Here is a 24,224-nt window from a genome sequence, read left to right on the forward strand (position 1 = left end):
TACCAACAAGATACTCTGCTTCTGTGTTTACATGTGCCTGCCCCTAATGTCTACCCATGTAGGAAGCAGATTGATGCTATCGAAGCTCCACTGCAAGGGTTTCGCCTACTACAATGCAACAGAAAATAATCAAGAGCCCACAGTTACGTTCAGTGACACAACTTTTTCAGGTGGAGCCTGAATACTGTTTGAACATTCAGACACATTCTGAAATGGCTTACAATAAAGCAACTTTGGACTTCTTCATGATCAGTGAGATTTTACTCTGGTCTTGCAGGGACTTACAATATCTGGACAAGGAACCATGACCTGGAGACTAGGGATTCCTAATGAAACAGCTCACCACGTAAAATTTAAGGCTGGACCTGGTGAAGAGGGCTTAGTGGATGAAACCCATCTTCCCCAAGTTTAGATGTTTAAAAGCTAAGAGAGGTTAAGTATCCTGGTTCATCTTACCAGTGTTAGGTGCCTGTCTAGGAGGAAATGCATCAGGCACTTCGGAAGCCCCTCAGGCAGAATATTTCTGACCTCAGTGTCACATGGATGTGGCAGAACTTGCTGGTTTTCTCCATGAGGACACAGGCCACAGCAGTTTCCAAAAGAATTCCTACTTTAACTAAGTTTACTTGTGAAGTCTACTTCTAAGTAAGGGAGAAATCTTTAGCAATCTTAATTCAACCGACAAAAACAACACACTCCAAAGAGTACCATAGTAGTAAAACAGCATGGATCTTTTGGATTAGACTTAAAACCAAGTTTTTCACTTCATGTGAGAATTAAGAGGTCCTTGTCCTTGGTCCTGCGCCTCTTGCAGGGATACAGAATGATCCCTCATAGAGTACACAGCTACATAGCTTATGAATTTCAGCCACTCTATAACAGACAAATTCTAGAAAAAATAACTCTGATGAAAACTATTTTTTGTCTAAGAAACTAATTTAAATATGAAATAATTCTCTAAAAAACATACTGAGTATAGATTTTAATCTATATTAAACTAAGATATAAATACTAAGTATAGATTTTAATCTATATTAAAAATAAGCTACATCTTTTTAATATAGATTTCTAAACTGCTTTGGCAAACTTTAGGTTTTAAATATGCATTCTTTCAAGGAGTAGGCAGAGATAACCCATTTGGCTGAATCCTATCAATAAATACGTAATACCAGCAAGTGGCTTAATCGAGTTTCCCATGGTTTTTCTGCAACATGCAGACAACTGCATGTTAGCTCTGAACTGGAGAATCAACAGAGCACAGTTAATTCCTAAGCTACATGTGCCTTAGAGCAAGCATCCAATCCTCCATTCTGTGTGACCACTGGAGAAGCCTGCACCAATTGCTCAAGGTACAGTTGTTAATTGCAGTTGCTAATTCTGAAGCATCAGAGGGGTAAAATAAGACCTGCAGTCACATCCTGAACTGTGCTTCTTTTCAATCAAAACGGTATTTGGGATAGCAGAACATCTATCTCATATCTTCAACAGGAAAAGAATCCATAACTTAAGAAATTGTTGTCAGCTATCACTGACTTTAATGGACAATCACCTAGGAGAAAGTTATCTAATTAATTAAAAACCAGCTAATTTTTAAGTCCATATGGGCTTCCTTAACACTATCTACTTACTTAATAAATGGCAAAACCCACAGATCCAAGGATCCATGTAGCATAGTTTAGGTCCATCCACGACTAATAATTCATCCAGTCTTAAAATGGAAACACTCCATGGCTTAAGATGCTTGGCATCTTGTAACTCAGGTCAGATGTAACATAAATTCCCCTATCCCATATCTAAGAGTATCCTAGTAAATACTGGTAGGAACAGAATGAATAACAGGCACTTCAGCTTAAATACCTGCAGAAGATGGTTCTAGACAGACTGATACTGGTTTCATCTCCAATGTGGTTGTTAAAGGATGAAGGTATGGCTATTTATATCCTGATTGGAAGTCCGGGAAAAATTAGTTCTACATTGTTTTAGAAAATAGTAATCATTCAGTCATTAATGTTGTCATCACAGATGCATGTGTATCATCAGGCCTTCCAGACAGTAGTGAAACCACAAACATACAGCATATGTAGGATTTCAGAAGTGAATATCCCTCTCTCTCTATATATATATATGTGCAGCTTCTCACATGAGTAGTACATGTATCTCATGATCCACTACTACAACCAAGATAACACAGGAGGCAGAGTAACTTGTTGGTATGAGTAAGAGAAGGACTAAGTTGGTATCAATCAGATGTAGCCAGAGGATTTACCTTCATTAAAATGTACTCAATTACAGTCTTCTCCCCCCTTCTTTCTTTTAAAAAATACTTCCTTCAAGTATTCCACTGGGTTTGGACCTGCTGCCTAAAAACTTCTCTTATGTCTTTTCTTTTAGAATAAAGCAGACAGATGAGATACAGCAACACAGAGACCTTTCAAAAGAGCAAGGAGCAGGCCAAACAGACACTATACCTGGCACAGATCACCTAGCCCAACCTCCCTGCCACAGATGTCCTTCACTAGAAGAAGCTGCACAAAGCCCCATCCAACCGGGCCTTAAACACTTCCAGGGAGGGGGCATCCACAGCTTCTCTGGGTAACAAGTTCTGGTGTCTCATCACCCTCACTGTAAAAAATCTGAGTGAAGATATTCAAGTACTTGAGCAATTTAACAACTGGAGGTATTTCTTAATTAAAAACAGACTTTACAAATGTAAAGTGAAGGGGGCAGGTTTACATGGACTTTAAAAGAGTAAGGCTGTATTTTGAAAATAAGTTGTTGCTATGAGTTAAAACATTCTGGTACATTAAAACACATTTTAATGTTCCAAAATTCCACAAGTTTTCTCTTGCTGAGTTTTCTAAAGCTGGTTTTTAGCTTGTGAACTTTGAACTCAGAACTATTCAGCAACTCTTCAATTTCCTTTCTTTCTAACAAATATAACAGAGGCTTTCTTCCATTACTGGAATGTCTGGAAGTTACCCAAGTTCATCCATGTTTTGTATACTGATTTTAGAAACTAATCTGAAGTTGACAATAACTGCATCTTGAGATGAGTAAAATACACAAGAATCAAATAAAGATAGTGATGCAGATTCTTCTGTGGCACACTTAAAAGTCACCTGAAGGCCACAAATCTTCATTTCTATTTAACTTACTTTCTCTAAAACTGTGTAATCTTTTCAATAATTTCTGTGTGGATGGAAACATGTACCCTGAAACCCAAATGTGAACTATTCTCCATTTTCATAGAACCAGATTATAACTACAAAGTCTATTTAGAGGAAGAAAGCAGTAAATGAACAAATCTGGAAAAGATTTTTTGCATTTGTCTCCCCATACAGATGGTTGCACAAGCATTGTATTTTGCATTGGTAAAGATAAGTGGACAAAGTCTTGCACTTCAAATGAAGCAGCTACACACAAGATACTGTACGATACTCTTACATGGAGAACACACTGCCCTGTTCAAGTCTTGATACAAACAGTTTAAATTCCAGGCTCTGAAAAAGCCCCCAACCTCCACATCAAGAACTAATCTCAGGCTGACTCACAGAATCAACTAGGTTGGAAAAGACCTTTAACATCATCAAATCCAGCTATTATTCCAGGCCTGCAAAAACCACCACTAAACCATGTCACTAAGGGCCTTATTTACATGCTTCTTGAACACTTCCAGGGATGGTGATTCAACCACTTCCCTGGGAAGCCTGCTCTAATGCATGACTACCCTTTTGGCGAAGTAAGTTTTCCTAATACCCAGTCTAAGCCTCCCTTGGCACAACTTGAGGCCACTTCCTCTTGCCCTATCACTTTTTACTTGGGAAGAGCGACCAGCCACCTCCTCACTCCATCCTCCTTTCAGGTAGTTGCAAAGAGCAACAAGGTTTCCCCTGAGCCTTCCCTTCTCCACGCTGAACAACCCCAGTTCTCTCAGCTGCTCCCCATCACACTTGTGCTCCAGACCCTTCACCAGCTCCATCGCCTTTCTCTGGACCCGCTCCAGCTCCTCAATGTCTCTCTGTAGTGAGGGGCCCAGAACTGAACACAAGATTTGAGGTGGGACCTTACCACTGCCCATTACAGGGGGGTGATCACTGGATCACTGCCCTGGCCGGGCTGGCCACACTACTGCTGATACAGGCCAGGATGCTGTTGGCCTTCTTGGCTGCCTGGCCACAAGCTGGATCATGTTCAGCTCCTTCAACCAGCACCCCCAGGTCCTTTTCCATGAGCAGCTTTCCAGCCACTCTTCCCCAAGCCTGTAGCATTGCATGGGGTTGTTGTGGCCCAAGTGCAGGACCTGACACTTTGCCTTGTTGAACCTCGTACCACTGACCACAGCCCATTGATCCAGCCTGCCCAGATCCCTCTGCAGAGACTTACTATCCTCCAGCAGATCAACACTCCCACCCAACTGGGTGTCATCTGCAAATTTACTGAGAACGCACTTGATCCCCTCATCCAGATCATCAATGAAGATGGCACTAACACTGAGCCCTGAAGTACACAACTAGTGACTGGTCACCAACAAGATGCAACAGCATTCACCACCACTCTTTGGGCTATGCCATCTTTTTGACTCAGCGAAAAATACACCTGTCCAGGCCATAAGCAGCCAGATTGTCCAGGAGAATGCTGTGGGAAATCGTGTCAAAAACTTTACTGAAGTCCAAATAGACAATGTCCACAGTCTTTCCCTCATCAACCAGGTGGGTCACCTTGTTATAGAAGGAGACTGGGTTCATCAAGCAGAACCTGAAGGTATAGGCATGAAGGGGTCACACTACATTAGTTGTGAAATACTTCCACGTGTCAAGTTTCTTAACCAATGGGAAAGAGTGAAGTCTGAGTGATCAGACTTTGTGAAAAATATGTTTGTCCTACAAACATCCCTCTGCTTCCCCCCCAAAGGCTTTTTAACGAAAAGTTGTGATACAAAGTGGCTATTTCCTGTCAAAATTTGTCATTGTTTTTTTCTGAAGAGTAGTGCACTGTAACCTGCAGTGTTTCTTTCGTGTTTGTTCTCTTTGATACTAATGGCACCTCTCAGTTTGGGGGGGGGGGGGGAGGAGTTTGAAAAGATGAAAAGACACTGTAGTTGGAAATGCTGACCTAACTTCAGCAAAATTCACCCAGAGAGATCTCTGGTGTATCAAAGGCAACACCATGGAGTCCTTCTCGGTGGCTGGTGTTCAGTTTGCAGCTTATCCCTACTTAATGTTTGAAAGGTTTTCTATGGCGACTCTTTCTGATGGAAGTAGGAGTAAAGAAAACAAGAGGTGTCAACTGCCTACATAAGATAGTCTATAATTCTTCTTCTTGAAAGGATTATCACATGTAATCTTACAACTCACAAAACAGCAGATTCTAAATCGTATATGTACCAATCATACCATAAAACAAACCTCACAGGCACTGCCCACAATTTTAAACAAGCATACACACTGGTACCAGAATGTACTATAGAATAAAGAGAATAGCTCCTCCATGGATGACTAAAAATGACCAAAGTCACCACATGCTAACAGTAGACTCCTAGAATGAGTAATGAGTTTCAGAGAACTGTATTCTTGAAAATGCTTAAAAGAATTAATGATTGTGAATTAATGGATGCAACCAAAAGCCTCAGAAAACATTCACCCTGCCGAATCTGATTCAGTACAGACATGATGCTTACAATTGCTTAAGTATTAACAATATTTAAATTTCAGTCATACTTTGGATAGCCCGAACATTATGAATGTATTTTACAAAATAGAAGTTCATTCCCTAAGCAAGATAGTTCCTTCCCTCCCCCCTATTTTTACTAAGCTTTTTTTTAATTATGTGATTAAAGGGGGAAAAATTACATAAGACAAATATATGGGTTTTGTTTGGTTTTATTTGTTTTTTTTTTGTTTGGTTTTAATAAAGTTGCATAATGATTGCATTCCTCTTCTAAGAAGGTACTCGAGTTATGTTTCAAGAATGCTCACTTTTTTCTGAGGACAGTATTTATATAATCTAATTTGAAACAAACACCCAGGTCACGTTGCCTGAATTGCCCCTTGGAGCTCTCACTAAATAAATGGCAGGAAGAAGATAACTGACATGCTCCAAACTAAAATGTGCTTAGATGCACAAGGGAGATGGTGAATTACTCTCTTAAGTGTTTTGTCTTTCATCCATTCCCACAGCCATTAAAATTATTTCAATTAATTTGAGAGCTTCTTCATTTCGAAGACCTAAGCAACACAAACACCAAGACCATTCTTTCAATAGCAGACACCATTCATCTCCACCTCTCCTCCCATTACTAGAGATACGTTATGAAAATATTACAGGGTGAGCTGTACTGTGCTGTGTTTGACATGCTACTGGTTTAAAACTATGTAATGATTTACCCTGTATTCCAAGCACACTTAAAAGAATTTTCAGAAATTATCAGTCCAGAAAGTCAGAGACATGAAAAAAATTACATGAACACAAGGTAAGACTTTCCTTTCAAATTAATAATTTCCTACCAAGAACTTTTATTTTGAAGGACAGCCTACTTGAACTAGATCCTGGCAGCTTAGGCTGAAGTACAGGAGTGTGGGGAAGCAGCAGGAATTGTGTCAGGGAGACATGAGCAATCCCTATCTGTGTGCTAGCTCCAGAGGCCACCAGACTCTTGCTGGTGGAGCACAAGAGGCTGAGGAACAGCATAGCTAACCCTTTCACAACATCAAAGAGATGTTGGTTGAGATGAAGTCAAGACCTACACCTAAGTTGCTGTTTCAGCCAGTCCTTTGCTTATACTGACAGCAGGAACATATTACCTTTGAGTTTCTTTTCTGAGTGCTCCTGAAGAAATAACAATCTTTTCTCAACAGACTAACTGAATTTACCAAAGCTTCTTCAGTGTGCCTTAAACTGTCACAGGTCATTTCAGTACTGTGCAACATGAGGACAGTTACTGCCTTTGATGTTATAGAGAAACCTTCTTAAAAGCCTGGCTTTATCAGTCCCTGTTCTAGAAGGTTTTCAAAACCCAACTGGATAGAGCTTAGTGCAGCCTGGTGTGATCTCAAAGCTGATCTCTGAGCAGGAACTTGGGTTGAAGAGCTCCTGAGCTTCCTCAGAAGAAGAAATTATCCTATGATCAGGTTAGATAACATTGCAAAACAAAACAAACAAAAAAAAAGTAATACGCACCCCTAGGACTATTTGGTAAGGAAGCTATGCACAACCCTACCAAAAAACCCCACCCAAATACAAGGATTTGAGTATAAATTCAAATTACAAAGCACCACAAAAACAACTCAAAACTTTTCCTTAAAGCCAACTGAACAGTTCAGCATGATCCCCAATGTACCTTTACTGTAATATAACTAACATATTTAAGGTTGTAAAAGTAAGTAGTTTTAATACACAAAGTGAAAAATCTACTAAACAGATTTCTGCATACAACTTTTAATAGAAACTCAGTGAAGGAACATGAGCTAGCAGCAAGATTTTTGTTTTTTCTTTGTTGTACAGTATTGGATTTACATGCAGCATCATTAAATGGTAAGATATTTAGACAATAACTAATATGTCTAAGATATTAACAATATCTAAGATATTAACATCATTTGAAGTAAATCCATTTTCACTAACGCAATGAGTCAAAATTCCCTATTAAAAATTTGCTTGAATACAAAAATAGGAATTTTAACGAACGAGCAACAAACACACATATATATATTGTCTGATCAAAACATCATGTAATTGAAAATCCAAGTTTATGTATTACAAGGAAAAAATGAGGTAACAGAGTTAAGTAATGGTTGACAGAAAATTGAAGACTTCCAAGATTTGTCCCAGAAGAATCCTCTTACATTTTGTTTCTGAAAGTGTATTTTATCAACTTCGTTAAGGTGCCAAATACGGAATAAAGCTTGTTATAAACAAATATATTCTCTCTTCAACAGTGAAAGAACAGGTTCACCAAACAGTTACCAAAAGCCCCAAGCAGCAGCTGCAGAGTTCGCCAAATACATTATTCAGTTTTAACATTGGAATTATATTCTAAGGCTGAATAAGTTTAGTACACTGTTTCTCTGGGCTCATTCAGATGACCAGAAATGGTATCTTATGCACCATCAGGATTAAAAATTTTATTTAAAACAGTCACATCAGAAGTAGTAAAAAACATTTTCACAGCTTCTCTCCAGACCCCATTTTATGATCAACAGTTTTCAGTTTGGAAAAAGAAATAATAAACACAACTCAAAGAATGTGGAAAATGTGTTTTTAAGAAAGGAAGATGTCTTAAGAATAAAAAGACATACTTCTTTTAGTCTTAGCTATTTTAAATATTAGATTTGATTAACTAGCTTCTATCAGAATAACAAGCCTTCCTGGAGTTGCTATCATTCAGGAAAGGACTGATCAGTGTGTCAGCCAAGATTTTTAAAAATTCTAATGCCAGGCTTAGGCTACATTTGTTTTGGCAGCATTACTCATGAAGAGCAGTGCTCAGGCTAAATTATATTTTAGGATGTGGGAGTAATATTACTTCATAATTCAACATCAACTATCACTGATGGTTACAAGGAAAAAAAAGGCAAGATGTTTAATTACAAGAGTTTATCCTCTGTGCAAGGTTTGTAACTGTGAAATATCCTTATTTCTCAAGTAGCTGACCAGAGTAACACTGCTTGTAAACAGACTTCTGCTCTATTATGCTAATGGCATATGAATAGTATCTTAGACATATACTGGAGAATTTGCATTTCAATACTTATGATTATTTCCTGGAATAATGAGAAATTTGTGTTCTAATAACAAAACTCTGGTGACTTAAGTAATACTGGCTTTCAGCTTCTAAGTACAAGTGGTCAGGAAATAACTATAAATACCAATGTAGTCTACACTTTGTGGAAGTAACAGGCCACATCAGCTGACACCGAGACATAAACAGCACAGAGAACGCTTGCAGAAGAGGACATACGTGGCCAGTGAGGATGTGTTAGAACAAAATCAAACTAAACATTTTTCAGGCGTGCAGATTAAAAATGACAACTAATAACATGCAGTCTTAAGTATGACCTCCACATCAGCAATGTCTGACCTTGTGAACTCCTGTCTGACCCTTCCAGTTCATACAAAGACATGAAAACCCCTTACCTAGATCACTGTTCTGGCAGATGCTCCTTCAAACCTTTAACTCTGTCCTCTGCCACAGACACCAGCACTCAGTTGAGCCTGGCAATCCCCTCTGCAGCAACTCACTTCCCAGCTCAGCAGCCACCTTCATAGCTGCCCAGGCCCCTGCTGTGCAGCCCCTCACATATGCCTTCACTGAGGACCACTCTCTTTGGTTCTTTACAGGGTAAGTATGTACTGACAGTGCCAGAGCATAATGTAACTCTCCTATTCATGGAAGAAATTAACTCCTTTGGTAGTGTTATTTCAGTGAAGCATAGGCAGCTTCAGTGACTCTGAGAGTATAAATGTATAATGTATAAAGCACTGCCACAAGCAAGACAACACTCGAATGCCCTTCCAGCGTTACCCTCCTCACCCAGAAGCATCAGCTAAAGTTCACCTTTGCCCAAAAGCAGGGTGCAGGAGGAAGAGGCTCAGTGATGGGCAGGAGTTACCACAGTGCACAAGGAAAGGGCTCAGTTCAGCAGCTCCTCTCCATCATACATGGAGTGCCGCTAACACACAGCATCATCAGCAGGGCAGGGAATGAGAAGCACAGTCCCTTTCTGCTCCCAACACATGAAAAGCCCAGGGAGTCTCCATATATAGGGGTGTAAGGTTCTAAATTTAACTTTTTTTTTTTTCCTTTAAATAAGGCAACCAGATTGCCTGCACAGAGCACGCTTTCAGCCAGCACAAGCAGCTATGTATGTCTACCAAGTTGCCAATTCAGTACTTTGAAATACCTCTATAAAATGTGCCCATTTAACCCAGACTAACACGATCCTGAAAGCTTCACTTTCCATCTTTCATGCATGTGTTTCATATATCTTTACTTCTTTATAAAAAATAACCTTTATTTATTTATAATAAAAATCATATCTAGTCAAAAGTCTACTTCAAAGCTTTTTAAAAATTTGCATTTTCTTCAGCAATAGCTCACTAAAAAACCTGAAGCTACCATTAGCAACACAAAACTCTGGTCTTTTCAGAATCATGAGAAATGACCCTCAAAATGCAGAATTATTGTAGGAAAACCAATTTGAGCTAGTGGTATTTAACAGGATAAGAACTAAAACCAGGCACTCACACTACATACAAGAAGCAGACAGAAAAATGCAAAACACATGAAGGTTTCATTACCTCTATTCTACACCACCAAAAAATTACAACTGGGTTATTTCAAAGCAAATCTTCAGTCATGCTCAATGCAGAGCAGAGCTTAGTTACTACACTGACATAGGAGAAAACATTTACAGATGCAGAATGACAGGAAATCTTGCAGCTATCATTTAAAAAAAGGAAAAAAAAAAAACCCACCAAAACAAACACCACTACTCATGTGAACTTTATCACAACTCCTTTCAACAAAAACATTGACAGCGAATTTCAAAACACAAATAGTTCAAATGAACTCACTACAGACCACTGACAGATGTGCAACACTTGCAACACTCAACATGCACACAGCACTCTTACAAAGGACCATTGCTTCTAGAACATTTAATAGATGCACTAGTGACAGTTGAAGTATAAAAATAAACACAATCACTCTGTTAAAAAAAATAGTGCAAAATTGTAACTTTCTCCTTTGAAAATGTATATTATTTCCAGATACATTTAGTATTATCCTCTTACGAAAACCAAGAAGTCCTGCACAATTGCATCTCTGCTCATTCTGAATTGCATGACATACCTGAAGTCCTAGTAATCCCCAGTCTTTGATCAAGAGCTCTTAAAACTCTATTTAAACTGAATTAGACAATGTTTAAAAAAATATATCTAGCATTTCTAGCTCTGTTCTAAGTTTATCAAATGTTTCAGTTACTTTCCACAGTCTGAATACATTGTGCTTCACTGAGAGTGACTCATTTACAGCAACTTCTGATAGGTGAGATCCATCTTAACTCATTATTTGGATAGTTAAATAGAAAGTCCTATATAATTAAATAGAGTCTTTGCTTTCTTAAAGAACAGAGCACAACACTCCTAATGCAACAAAACATAATTCAGTTTGAAGCAGAACTACACTTCTCTTGTATTTCAAAAGAAGTTGAAAAATGTTTTCAACCGTCAAGAGAACTGTTCAGTTAGAGGCTGCTTTAAACTTCATAATTCAGAAGTGCTGTAAGAGACTCTTTTCTTCCAACAGCTCACCAATGAAAGGCTAACATCCAGTCCTATCAGTCATTTAAGGAATGTGTGCAAAAATGATTTAATTGGAATATTCTATGAAGCAGTAATTTTACTAAGATCTCAGACACAGAAATAATGCTTCCTGTTAAAGGGACACCTACACTACCCAGTGTTCAAGGGCTCATGTTAAAATGATTAAACTCTGAATTAATATTCCCCCAAATCTTATTCCAAGATATTTTCTCATACCTGCCTTTTTCTTAAAACCAAAAAAGTATAGCGCAAATGTAAAAGCTAGTCCATTTCTGGGGGGGAGGCCAGGTTTCGTGGTTTGTGAGTTTTTTCATGCAAAATGGGAGAAGGTCCCTTTAACAAGGAAGGAGACAGGTATCACTTAATCAGGATGTGGGAATGGAATCTGTACCTATGGGTAAATGGCAATGCGTTCTGGGTTGGTTCAGCCCTTGGTTCTGAGTTCTGCGTCACTTCTGGCATCACTCGCTCATCATCTGTCCCGTTAATACTTTCCGGCGTTAAAGGAGACTGAATATCCCCTCCAGCTGATTCCTTAAGTAAAACAAAAAACACATTAAAATTACAAACAGCCCTGCTCAGGAGGGCTATGTGCATGTAAGTGCTAACTTGAATTCTCAAATGATACACAAATTTAAGTAGCATTGCTGAAAGGTTCAGCCTTCCAGCATCTCTCATGGCAATATTTCATCACATTAACTTAATTTTAGAAGTAGTTTATTAACATAACATTCACATTATCTTGTACAAAACACAACTGACCTATATACTATTTGCAAGTATTCTTGTATTGCTTATTACAGCTCTCTCTCTCTTACCTGGTATTACATTCTGCCTTCATCCTACTACACAGTGCATGACTGCTGACACCCAGGATTCTTGTCTCTTATTTTATATTCTAACATGGTGAAACAAACAATTCTAATATTTGTTTCAAAATCTTTCATACTGTTTATTAACCAAAGTGAATATGAGAAGGGCCATTGGTGGTGCATCCACCGTGTCACAAATGAGCCATCTGTAAAGAACGCTTGTTCAGCGAAGCCCCTGAGAAAGTTTTGCAGGCACATTAGCCTGGCTTAGCTCTTGCTGGCTGTGGTATTATCTGTGAAGGAGAACAACCTAGCTGCACTCAGACAGCTGCCACTACTGCTATGTAACTGCACACCTGAAAAACTTAATGGTTGCCTCCCAGCAAAGGGCACGCCTGGGGATTTAATCATGCTTCACCACTCCAATACGTACATTTGTGTTTTGGCCAACAAACACCATTTGCTAATTTCTAGTCACTGAAAAGTATTTATTTTTTATTCAAACAAAGTACAGCCTTGTAGCCTACATCCTAGGTTAGAAGATTATAGGCTTTTCAGTCCCTGCATGTGGTTTAATTTTAGTGTTTTCTTTCCTATTCTATTCTTTTTCAAGTAATGGGTTTTGCAGGAGATCAGAGAGTCACATAAGCTAAGCAGCTCATCTCAATTTTCAAATGTCTTAGTAGGCTTTCAGTAACCAAGTGACAACATTTAACTCTGAAATAGAAGAGCTTCATGAATAGAGTTCAATGAATGTCACAGAGGGGTGTCTATACAGCAGAAGACTGGCTGAATTACAGAATTTCCGTAAGTTAAACATCTTCACACAGCCTTCTACCACCTGCATGGGGACTAGATAAACTGCTACTTAATGTTATTAAGTTTAAGCACAAGCAGTCCCTGAAGCTGAGAGGTCCTCTCCCCAGCTCTTTGACACTCTACATAGGAAACCGAAGAACAGCAATCTCAGACGGAATTGCAAAGTCTCTGAAGGTTGTCATGATCATACAAGATCAGGGTTTAATTTTGAACCTCCACTTGTAGCCTTTAGCTAGTTTAAAAGGATAAAGCTTTCTGAAAGCCAGTACTGAAGCCAATCCTCCATCTGTAGGACATGTTGTCCTTGACTTTGACACTTAATTAGGTGGAAAAACTCAGTTCTTTTAAAGAAAATAAGATCATCACTTTCCACACCTTTCTGGAGTCCCTCAATCAAAAAATGTTGTTCAATGTTTTCATTGCACTTTAAATTATATTAAGCCTTTGTAGCACAACAATTGTCAAAATTTTGCATTTATTCGGCCATATTTTTCACACAGTGAGAGATACACATCTGACTCTACAATCTGAATTAGTGCGTGATACAACATTTTAATACTGATTTCAAGTTATATTATATTTAGCATTTGTGCACATGCACCAGTGTCTCCATTCTACACCTTATTAAATTCTCATGGATTAAGAAGCAAAAATAATTAGCTTACACTGATTTAATTCCACAGATAAAAACCATTATTTATAATATAAATGTAGGGGGTTTATGATATGAATGAAAATTGTTACCTACTTTCAGAAAGCTTGTTATTTTACACTCAAAACTATTAAGTGTTAATACTTTAAAAGTCAATATTTTTACAGAACAATATTACTGAACTGAAACTGAATTGAAATTAAGTGTGAAAAGAGAGCAGTAAGCAAGATAACCCCGCAAATAAACTTTTCTACACAAATTATATGGTTTTGCCTATTATTATCCTTCACAGGATAGACATTTGACAATTTCCACTGACATTAAATAAAAGGCATTGTGGACCCAGGAGTTTCTCCTATTTCCTCCTCCCAAACTACACTAACTACTCTGAAAAATACATACCTCTCTACAAAAAAAACACACTCTACAAAACCTAGATGGCTTGCATCTTTAAGTTAAAATTCCTGCACCACCATTATTAGATACATAAAGCCAGAGCCTACTTACTAAAATGTTTTGAGTATGAATACATAAAAATTATTTCAGTAGGAGAAAAACAAATGTGCAAGTTCCAACTAGGCTTATTTTTCTGTACAGCACTCTCATAGACTTCTAATTTGAATGCAATTGAAGTGAAAAAAGTTAATGCAGACAATCATAGTCTATGTAATACCTAAGGGTTCACTGCCTGCAAATTCACGAGGGGCTGATTTTGTATGTACAAGAGAAGCATCAGATTCTAGAATGTGTTTCTTCCACCAGTAATACAGGTTAATTAGTGCTCTCACACACTCACAACTATCCTTGCCTGATAAATAATTTATGTACAATGAAATATCATGAAGCTGACTACAAATAAAGCACCAAAGACAACAGAAAGCCACTCACATTGGACAATTTTTTTACAAATGTTTAAAAATAATGTGTTCCCATCTTATATTAATCAGACGAAAAGAATTTTAGAAACATTTTTGTGAGATGTTCCTATGTAATGAAGTTTTTATTCCATACCACTGTAGTTTCACACATCCACTCCAGACTTCACAGAGCTGGGGAAGAGACTGCGGTCAGCTTGAAAAGAGATTTTCATCCTTTCCTTCTAGCTGGGATAGCAGGTTAATTTAGTTCTAACATTCAACTGTACAGACACAATATTGAAAAACATAGTTCTTAAACTGAAAATGACAAGTCTTCCTATAAATCAGTGATGTATTTTAATGCCTGATAATTCCCAGTCATGACAGTTACAGGCTTTTCATACATTTGAGAAGAAAGGATTAACAGCTCTCCTGTGGTACCACTGTTGTATCATATATAGGTTTTCTAGAGAATATTGAACTTTAAGTCACTCACCAGTCCTGGATTTACACATGCTCTTGAGGATTAGTATTTTCCACATGATGAGTAGGCAAGACATGAGAGTCTGGCTCAGGTATATTTTGCTATTTAAGAGTTTGTCAGAGATCTGCACTGTCTAATGGAGCTCTGCTCCCTACTAACTGGGTATGCAGGACTTCAGTGATGCCAAGCAGTATAAAAATGACAGGGCACACAGTATATAAACTACATGTAACATAGGGGCACTCATCAAAAGATGCCTCAATTTTAAAATCTTACAAACAAAATGCATACACTCACAAGAGTCTCTATAGTAAAACAAGGGACTTCACACCACAGACCAAGCCACTTTTTAATGGTGACTAGATAGAGAACAGAATAAAAGGAGTAGATCATTCTAAAATCATGAACCCATCAATTCCAGCTTGCTTTCCTACTACGTATTATACCGCTTCCTCTTTAAGTATTCCATACACTTCCCTGGCATTGCTGTTCTTCATGGCGCTTCTCTGTTCAGTACTGACTGGCAATGGTGTAAGTCTGCCAGCTACTGATTCAGGTACAATAACAATTACAAGAAATGTTTGTTCCAGCATAGAAAGTCACACAGAAAGTTACTTTTTCAACAAGCTTTCTAAGCAAATTCTGTACTTCTACAAAGAAAAAGCCAACAGGTTTTTTTTTGCCATGACCATTTTGCCAAAACCAACCCAATTCTTGCACTAAAAAATTATGTGATTCTACAACTTTTCAGGCACCAGCTATTCCTTATAGTCTGCATAAAAAGGGATCAGAATTGCAGACAAGACTATTTTGAGTAAATTAGTCACCACATAATTTCAAATATTAACAAAAGTCCTAATCTGAAAAGACCAGGGTTAAAAGCAATATCTGAGGGCAGATTCTTGCTTAGAGAAAAAGAACTGAGGTTCAAAACTCCATCTGGTTGCAAGACTGATAAGGTGAGACTGCAGACCACACAAACTGCTCTATTTGGTTCTACACTTTCACCAAGTTAAAGTAATTTTAAAAGTAAAAAAAACAACAAAACAAAAAAACAACAAAACAACAAGGTGGGGGAATACACACACAGTTTTCAGGCTATTGCTTCCTGTAAGCTCAGTGAACTCCAGATCTACGTGTTGCTTTTAGTGCATAGGCAAGCTTGCAACTGAAAACAGACTACGGGTGGCTTGTCACTATAACATCCATGAGTTCCTGATCTGAGCAAATTAATTCCCTATATTATAAGATAGGTGTGGGAAATAGGAGGTGGCACAGCAGGAGAATCAGTATTTTAGTTTTATATAAATAAGGTAAGAGCATTGCAAAGCTTTATTACCTAAGGCTGAGTTGAAGGGACACCAGACGGGGGTACCTATGTGCCCAGGTGGTCTCAGAAGTAAAACAGACAGCCTCCAGACATATCAGATAAAGTGTGTACTATTATAGGAATCCATCTTCAGGTTCAAAGTACAAGTTCTGACACAAAAACAATGCATTCCTCATTTCAAGAAAGCACCATGCACTTGGTGGGACTTTACACAGCAATATCTCGCTTTTAATTTGTTGGTCCAGGCCACCGTCTTTCTGTGGACAAGTGAAGTTCTTTTTATATTTAAGGTAAATGGTGATTTTATATATTATCTAATATTCTGGGAAAATAAAGCAAAGCCTGTTGGTAAACAGGAGGAGAACAGACAGTATTAAAGAAACAGTAAGAATGCAGACTTTAGAATTAGCAGCATTACAGCTTAGCAGAAAAGGAACTCCTACTATTGAGTAACCAGAAATCCAGCTATGTATTGTTTTCTTTCTACTATGTGTTACACACACACAAAAGCCAAAGAATACATGCCATCAGATGAATCAGAATATCAAAAAAATACTCAACCCAGAACTACTACTTCTGGGCCACTGAGGCATCTTTCTAGTGGAAATACCTAGAAGAATAGTACCAGGATTTTGCTAAAGCTCCTAACACCTTAGAGAAGCAGCCTAACTTCAGTGGGCCTCAGATAAGACTGTTCTTAAGTTTTAGGATGGCTAACTCGAGCAAGTATTTGAACTACAAATACATATTCTATTTCTGAGATACTTCTATTACTATGTCTAGTTTTATATTTCTTTCCAATTTCACAACAACTTTTTGCAGAACATTCAGAATTGAAACTCACACAAACCAGCAGTATCTGCAATGAACAGCAAATGCCCTATGCAGGGTTTTGTTATGCTATTATTCGTTGTAGAGATATTTTAATGAAGATCAATCTGCAGGGACATACTGAATGCAGAAAAAAGCACATGTACTTTTTCTTTTTTAAAATTGTGTAGCAGAGAGGGTGGCCAATTTACCATACCTGGTACTTTAATTAACTCATAAATAGTAAGAGCATTTATTTTAGAGCAGTACCAAGAGAAATAAAACATTTTGTCTGACACGTATGTTTTGCCAGTCTCCAGACAGGAGAGCAACTGACACTTGTAGCTAACTGGGTTACCATTATATAGTTCACTACTCGCACACTACCTCCCAGTGCCTTTCCTGTCAAAGCTTCCTAAAAAAAGCCAGGCTCCTGTGAAGCCTTAACTAGCCCCTGAAAATGTCTCCCTCCCTCCTTCCTCTCTGTAAAGGATCATTAGGCAAAAAATAAAGAGGAGTTGTAAATGACTGAGAAAGGCAACACCTGAATTATCTGCCTTGCAGCCACTCTTTGGCAGTTGGTCAATATGACTGCAAGTGGTCCTCTGAATGTCTCAAGGGTCCTGCTTTTCCCTTCCTGCTATCAAGCACCCATCTTTCTCCAGTCATAAACCTCTCTGAATGAGCCCCAGTGCCATGGAAGTGCTACAGTTTGCTATGAAGTCATTGTCTTTCACCTGCTCCAAAGTTCTGGATTCAAGTCCCTTCTCTGTGAGGAAGTAATGAGAAGCTTTGAGTATGTGAAGAATACTATGCTGATGTGCTGGCACTTGCATTAACTGTATCTTTCTGAATAATATGCTAACTTACCAACACAGTGAAAAGACAAGAGAAGTCCTGAATGGAAAATTATTCCTAAATGCGGATTAATTAAATTGCAGCTCTCAACATGCATTACAGAATCACTCAAGGTAACATTTCTGTAACTGCCTACAGTATAAAATGTTAGGTTCCATGTATAAAAGGAAGTCTGTCCGGAATACTAATAATACTAATAGCTCATATATTTTAAAGAGAAAGCTTTAACTATGGGCAGTTGTCAGATGAAATTATCTTGTCTCTGAGTAAGTAGTTCAAGTTTATGTCCAAACCAAACACTAAGTCACTCCATTCTACTATGTTGGATTTACCTTCTGAGTCTAGAATATTAATAAACATGCCAGAAGAGAAGCAGAGGAATTGTTTTGCCTATAATATTGAGTAACTAGAGGCCTAGCTGAAGCACTTCACTGTTTCTAAAGCCAAGTATATATTAGGTTGTAACACTGAAATACCTGCTTCCATTATCTCTGTGTTTATTTATGGAATTTATCAGAAAGTGAGATACAGCCAAGGAAACTAATAAAAAAGGCCTTACTTTTCTCCTATTACACCAGTGCAAGCAGTTTGTCATTAACAGCAAAGCCAACCTAGTACTTGGGCAAAATGCCTACTAGAAAACAACAGGATGTTGGTTCACTGGGTGCATTCTTGTGGTTTCCACTGACTTCTCTTGGAAGGACACCAAATGTAGCCTTCTGGTGGCAATAAAACTATTTGTACACTATGTTACAAATCGCCTTCCATCTTTGTTCCATCAAAGATCAGGAGCATATTACTGTGTAAAGTACCCAAGAGATGCACTGATTCAATGCTTTAATCCTAGTCAACTCAGTCACCCCTGCTGTAGTTTTAAAGTTGCTTCATCCTCCAAGAGAAGGAATTACCTTTGACTTCCCTATTGCTTAAAACAAAGCAAACAGCTACACACAGAGACAGGAACACTGGAGAGGAGGGGAGAGCAGGAGTAGAGGGGCATAAAAGCCCCATGCAATTGCTTTTTTCAAAGCAAATCCAACACACTGCACAATACTACACAATAGGAAATAGTTTGTTGTTTTAACTTCAATTTTTGTTGTAATAATTCTTCTGCAAATTTTGTCCTTTACAAAAGTCCTGAAGTTTTATAGATACAATATGGAACAAACACAAAAGGTGTTCACTATAGATTTACTTACATAACTGCTCACCATGTTTACTCATTTTCTGGGTGAAGCTCAAAGAAAGGAATAGGAGTAAACAAAAGGCAAATGTTATTTTAAAACGAGTCCCCCTGACACTTTTGTAGAGTATGTTACATGTACTATTAGACTTCTTGACACTTCCAGCTGACTGTTGAGAGTAATCACGGTAACTGAGAAGTATCACATCCAATTTTAATACAACATCTGTGTGTAAGATACAATACGGTAAGTAGCACAGATATGAAGTACAAGGCTTCAATAAGGCAACAAGACTCACTTGAGAGGGTGTACTTGTTAGCTCCATCTTTTCTTGGGATTTTTCCTTTGCTAGTCTTGCAGCTTCTTTGAATTCCTGAAATTTTTCAGCAAACTGAAGGTACATATGTTTAAAAAAAAAAAAAAAAGGAAAAAGAGAAAGAGTAGGCGTGAAGTAGTACTTTACATGCAGAACAGAATGTTGCAGTTAACATTTTACAAAGTCAAATTCTGTCAGTAGAACTTTTTAGTTTTCTCCTTATTATATACTCATTTAAGTGAGTTGCACAGTGATGTAACTTTCAGACACAATGCACACTTAATTCACCCTTACACTTGAGAAATTAAATCACTTTATTAAGAATGAAGGTTAATTTCTCTGGCTAGAGGAAAGTTTTGCTTCATAGATCTCAGCTTGATATTACACTAATTGCTATAATAGCCAAGCATTAGTTTTTGTTTCTTACTGCTTTTATACAAAACATTTATCTTCGTATGATCAGCTTAAGACTGAAATGATTCTGCAAAAACACTGGAAGCTTCACCAACAGCTTCTAAAACTCCCTAGCAGCAGTATACAAAGAAATTCATTTGCACTCAATGTATTTAGAAGGCATGAAGGCTACCCTTTGTGTGACTCAATCTTCCCAGTTTTCTTCCATCAGAACTTCACTTGCCATGCAAGACCTAAAAAACTTTATTGTCTTTAAACTTCTGGTAGGCTATTAGTATTTGAGGAAATATAATTTCTCTCCATTCGTATGCTACATTTCACCTGTCAGGTTACTTAAAAGCATGCATTTCCTCAAAGTCTAATCCAGCATCAAAAAACGTCTCAGAACAGGTAACAACATTGGCAACAGATCACCAGAACTAGATGATACTTATTTAGAGACTTGTACACAGACCTCAAAATCTGATGGGTAATCTATTTGTTAAATCAGCTTTAAGACCAGAGGACTGATGAATGGAAAACATGATGCTGAGGTTTAGAATAAATGGCTGAACACAGACAAGGCAGTAAATACGATCTTCTGTATCACAATGGCAGAAACTGTAAGAAAATATTTAAGACAGACAAATGGATACTGCTCTAAAAAGAGCCAACATGACTAATGTAGTGGAAATTTTCACAAATTTACTGGGCCTCCTTGAGACAGCCAGGTGATGTATAATAGCAATCTCTTGATAAAATTCCTGAATAACGAAGATGAGATCTCACAGTATGAAAGGAAAAATTTTCTGGAGGATCAGTATTTTAAGGAAAAATTGTACAGGGAGATTACAGGAGGCCCTTACAACTATTTATAATGGCATTTTTCCCATTTAGCATATTCTTGAATTATAAAGAATAAATCAGATCAACTAATTCAAAGGGGAAAGACAGCAAACCTGAAGAGTATTTCTTACTATGCATCAATATACTATCTAAAGCAGAGCTGTATATTCTCAATGACAAAGTCATCTCATTTTTTTCTGAAAATCATGGAATATTCTGTTCCTCCTACTGCACAGCAAGAGGGACTCTGTTACAAATCCTGTGAAAGGAATATTCTTCAACACAGAAAACTTATTTCATCACAGACTGCTGATGGAACAATCTGCAGGTGAATTTTTGGTCTAACTTATTGAGGAAAGGTCTAAAGAAGATAAATCAATTTCATATAAAACCAGTATACAATAAAATTAAATATCTGAGTGCCATTATTTTTCTATCAGATAATCTCACTCCACTAATTACCAATCACAATAACTGCACAAAAAAGAGGTTATCACTGTTGCACCCTACCCTAGTAATTAGTGTAGGAGGACAAAAGCACATGAACCAGAAGTGAATATCCAGTTTATTCTATCTGCTCTTGATTATTTGCTTCATTAAAATGTTGGAATCAGTCACAGACTAGACTAATTTTTATTTTTTTTTATTGCAGGCTGTCTTTTGCTCCCTGGAACTTGAAATATTGTATTGGGGCAGAGAGACACTGCTGAAAAACAAATTGCATACAACAGGGTTGTTCACTTAAGGGTTTTGGCAAATCAAATACAGAAAAGAAGGCAACTTTCAGAAGCAAGTTGTGTTGGAACAAATCCATTAATACAGTTTATTTGTTAACCCTGTTATTAATATCCAGTAGTGCCTTCACCTCTAAATTAGATTTCATGTTCTACAGTGCTAGGTGTACCAAAGAGTGCTCTGGTAAACCTGACTATGATGCCAGTGCACAGAAATGAGTTTATAATCTGAGCAGAGTGACAAGACAAGAAAAATAATACAGATAGGATTTTTCTAAAGCTACACAGCAGATCCACAGTTTCCAATTCAGCTTTTCTGATTCCAAGACCAACATATCTACCAACTCCAGGACTGTAATCTAAAGAAAAGTTTCCTTCCTTCATCAAATATGGTTTTTAATTTTAAAATAACATAAAAATTCATAACCTTTATGAATTTTAGTAGTAACAATCAGCAATTTCAATTCACATGAGTATTGAGATACCATAATATACTAAGGCATCATATTAAGATATAACAGAAGAGGAACACTGTGCTGAAAAGGTCTTGAAGATTCATTACCATAAGCTCCAGGAAAGGTCTGTGACTTGGCATGTTTCTCAACAGATTTGCGTATTCTTTGTAAAACACAGCAATCTGAGCAACTACTAATCAAAAGTGCATTTGGGATAAAATATTTACTGTAGCTTTTCAGGTATTTTTTTCAAGAGCAATATAGTTTTAAGCCAAAGCCATACTTAAAACTCTTAGACATCCCTTTGAAGGCAGTATAGAATAGGACTGTAATTAAGAAGGCAGGCAGAACCACATGGGGAGAGCAAGAAAAGAGTCAAGAAAAGGACAGATAAAAAAACAAAAATATTTTCACTGGCAAAGATAACCCAGTGTTTAAAGTCAGTCAAACACAGTGTGCATGACTACCTTATGATACTTTGCCTCCAAAGAAGCATTCTGTGGTAAAGGAAAACAAGTTAGTCAACGGAATAAGGTAAAGTAAACTAGAATTTATGCTAAATGCATTGAAATATTGAGAAATGTTATTACTACATTGGCAAGCAAGTGCCTCTAGGACATACAAACCAATGTAAGTGACAAAGTTTCCAAGTTCACTGATGCAATGACAGGCACACAAAAGCACACATGGTATTAGTATCATCCAAAATTTCCTGTATTTGTGTTACTTCGTGGAAATGAAAGCTGTCTGATTAGGAAAGGAAAAAGATCTTACAAGTGTAATATTTGTCAAAAAAAAAGCATTGGCTCTTATTTTAAGGTTTTTCTAACAGGTTTATGCTTATCCTTGGTTAGTGGCAATTTCTCAAAAGGGCAGGTATGAATTTTCATTTTGGGTGGGGTTCAGTTCGTTTTTTTTTGTTGTTTTGTTGGGGTTGTTTTGTTTTGTGATGGGGTTTTTCGTTGGATTTTTTTGGCTTGGTTTCTTTTTATGTAACAAGCCAATCACTATTTCTTACTTAAATCTGTACTATACATTCCTTTTATTACACTTGGGTTTCCAGATGTTTTGTATACTTCAAAGATGAAAATTCTCTGCTAAATATAGAAAATTGTTTGTAAACTGAACTGAAATTCCTCATCTGGATAAAAATTGACACTGCTTGTACAGTTTCTAGACTCACCTACTGCATTAGTATTAACAGCAATAGGTACTGTGGAAAGGGTGTTCTGGGGAACTATACCATCAGTTTGAGAAACAGGGGTTACTCCTTTCCTTGGAAGAAGTACCTGCCTCTGCACAAGTAGAGCAGAAAAAAACCCTCATGGATGACACAGAGTTTCTTTGGTAAACATTCCAACTTTTGCATTCCAATAAGAAAATGTAGTTTTCTTTTACACTGAATATATTTCACACTAGCTTTATTTTAAGCCTGCAGATGTTGAAATATCTGTAATTTAATGTACTACATAGTAGGAAAGTGAATGTGGTTTAAAAGACAAAAATGCATCTGAAGACTACCGCATTTTATTTCCATAGGAGCTCTAAATACAGAAGAAAAGCTGAACTGTTTAGTCCTTCAAATTCTGTCATGAAAAACTGTAATGGAAAAACAACTTCAGAAAAAAGAGAAACCTAACAAATCAGTAATTAGGAAGAGTTAGCAACATTTGTTGAGCTGGCTTACATCTCCCACCTTCCCTCCATCAATTAGAAGAAAATTTGCAGGTATCACACTTTGTCTTGCCTTTTTACACTACAGGAATCAATACAGAACAATTTTTGTAAATTATTTTTTAATAACAACAACAGTAAAATTATTTTTAAATAACAACAGTAGCGAGCACTGACTCAAGATACACTGAGCAGGAATCAAGTATTCTTAAGCTGCCTAACTAGCTGAACAGTTGCCACTGGTCATACTTACTTTTGAAAGATGATGTTCAGATGAAAATCCCAAGCCATAGACCGTATTAGCCCTGCTGTCTGCCCACTGACCAAACTTCTGGGATGTTTTAGTAAATGTCATGTTGGGGGTGATGGTGCTATTTATTATTGCCTGAAAAAATAGTAACGATTGTAAGAGAAAGGTTTGTTTTTTTTTATTCAAAGACTACTGAAAATTAAAAAAGCCAACACTGTAGTCAAGTATCTGTGTATACTGAATGAGACACACACTGTGAACTAAGGGAGCAGTTTTCTAATTCAGTGACAGCTAAAATTACAAAAGCATATTTTCACATACATTCTGTAAAAGCAGCAAAAGCGGAGGGGGGGGGGGGGGGGGCACCTGTTTGCAACTGCAAGCAGTCATATAACAGATAGCAGGTCTAAAAGAAGAGCTTTAAAAAG

At 37.4% G+C, this 24,224-nt stretch overlaps 1 protein-coding gene across 2 annotated transcripts in view; it reads right to left on the reverse strand.

The window, feature by feature from the left end:
• Positions 1 to 24,224, reverse strand: part of HOMER1 (homer scaffold protein 1) — an 87,493-nt gene that overhangs the window by 34,599 nt on the left and 28,670 nt on the right. For both annotated transcript variants that reach the window (XM_061475881.1, XM_061475879.1), the window contains exons 3-5: positions 23,800 to 23,931; positions 19,427 to 19,519; positions 11,714 to 11,856 (exon numbers count right to left, since the gene is read on the reverse strand). In XM_061475881.1, the coding sequence (XP_061331865.1) occupies positions 11,714 to 11,856; positions 19,427 to 19,519; positions 23,800 to 23,931 (368 nt within the window). The remainder of the gene's footprint in view (positions 1 to 11,713; positions 11,857 to 19,426; positions 19,520 to 23,799; positions 23,932 to 24,224) is intronic.

The sequence above is a fragment of the Pezoporus flaviventris genome, unplaced genomic scaffold (assembly GCF_033815535.1).
Source record: "Pezoporus flaviventris isolate CSIRO_AGI_PZ_B2104156 unplaced genomic scaffold, CSIRO_AGI_Pfla_v1 ptg000090l, whole genome shotgun sequence".
NCBI classification, from domain to species: Eukaryota; Metazoa; Chordata; class Aves; order Psittaciformes; family Psittacidae; genus Pezoporus; species Pezoporus flaviventris.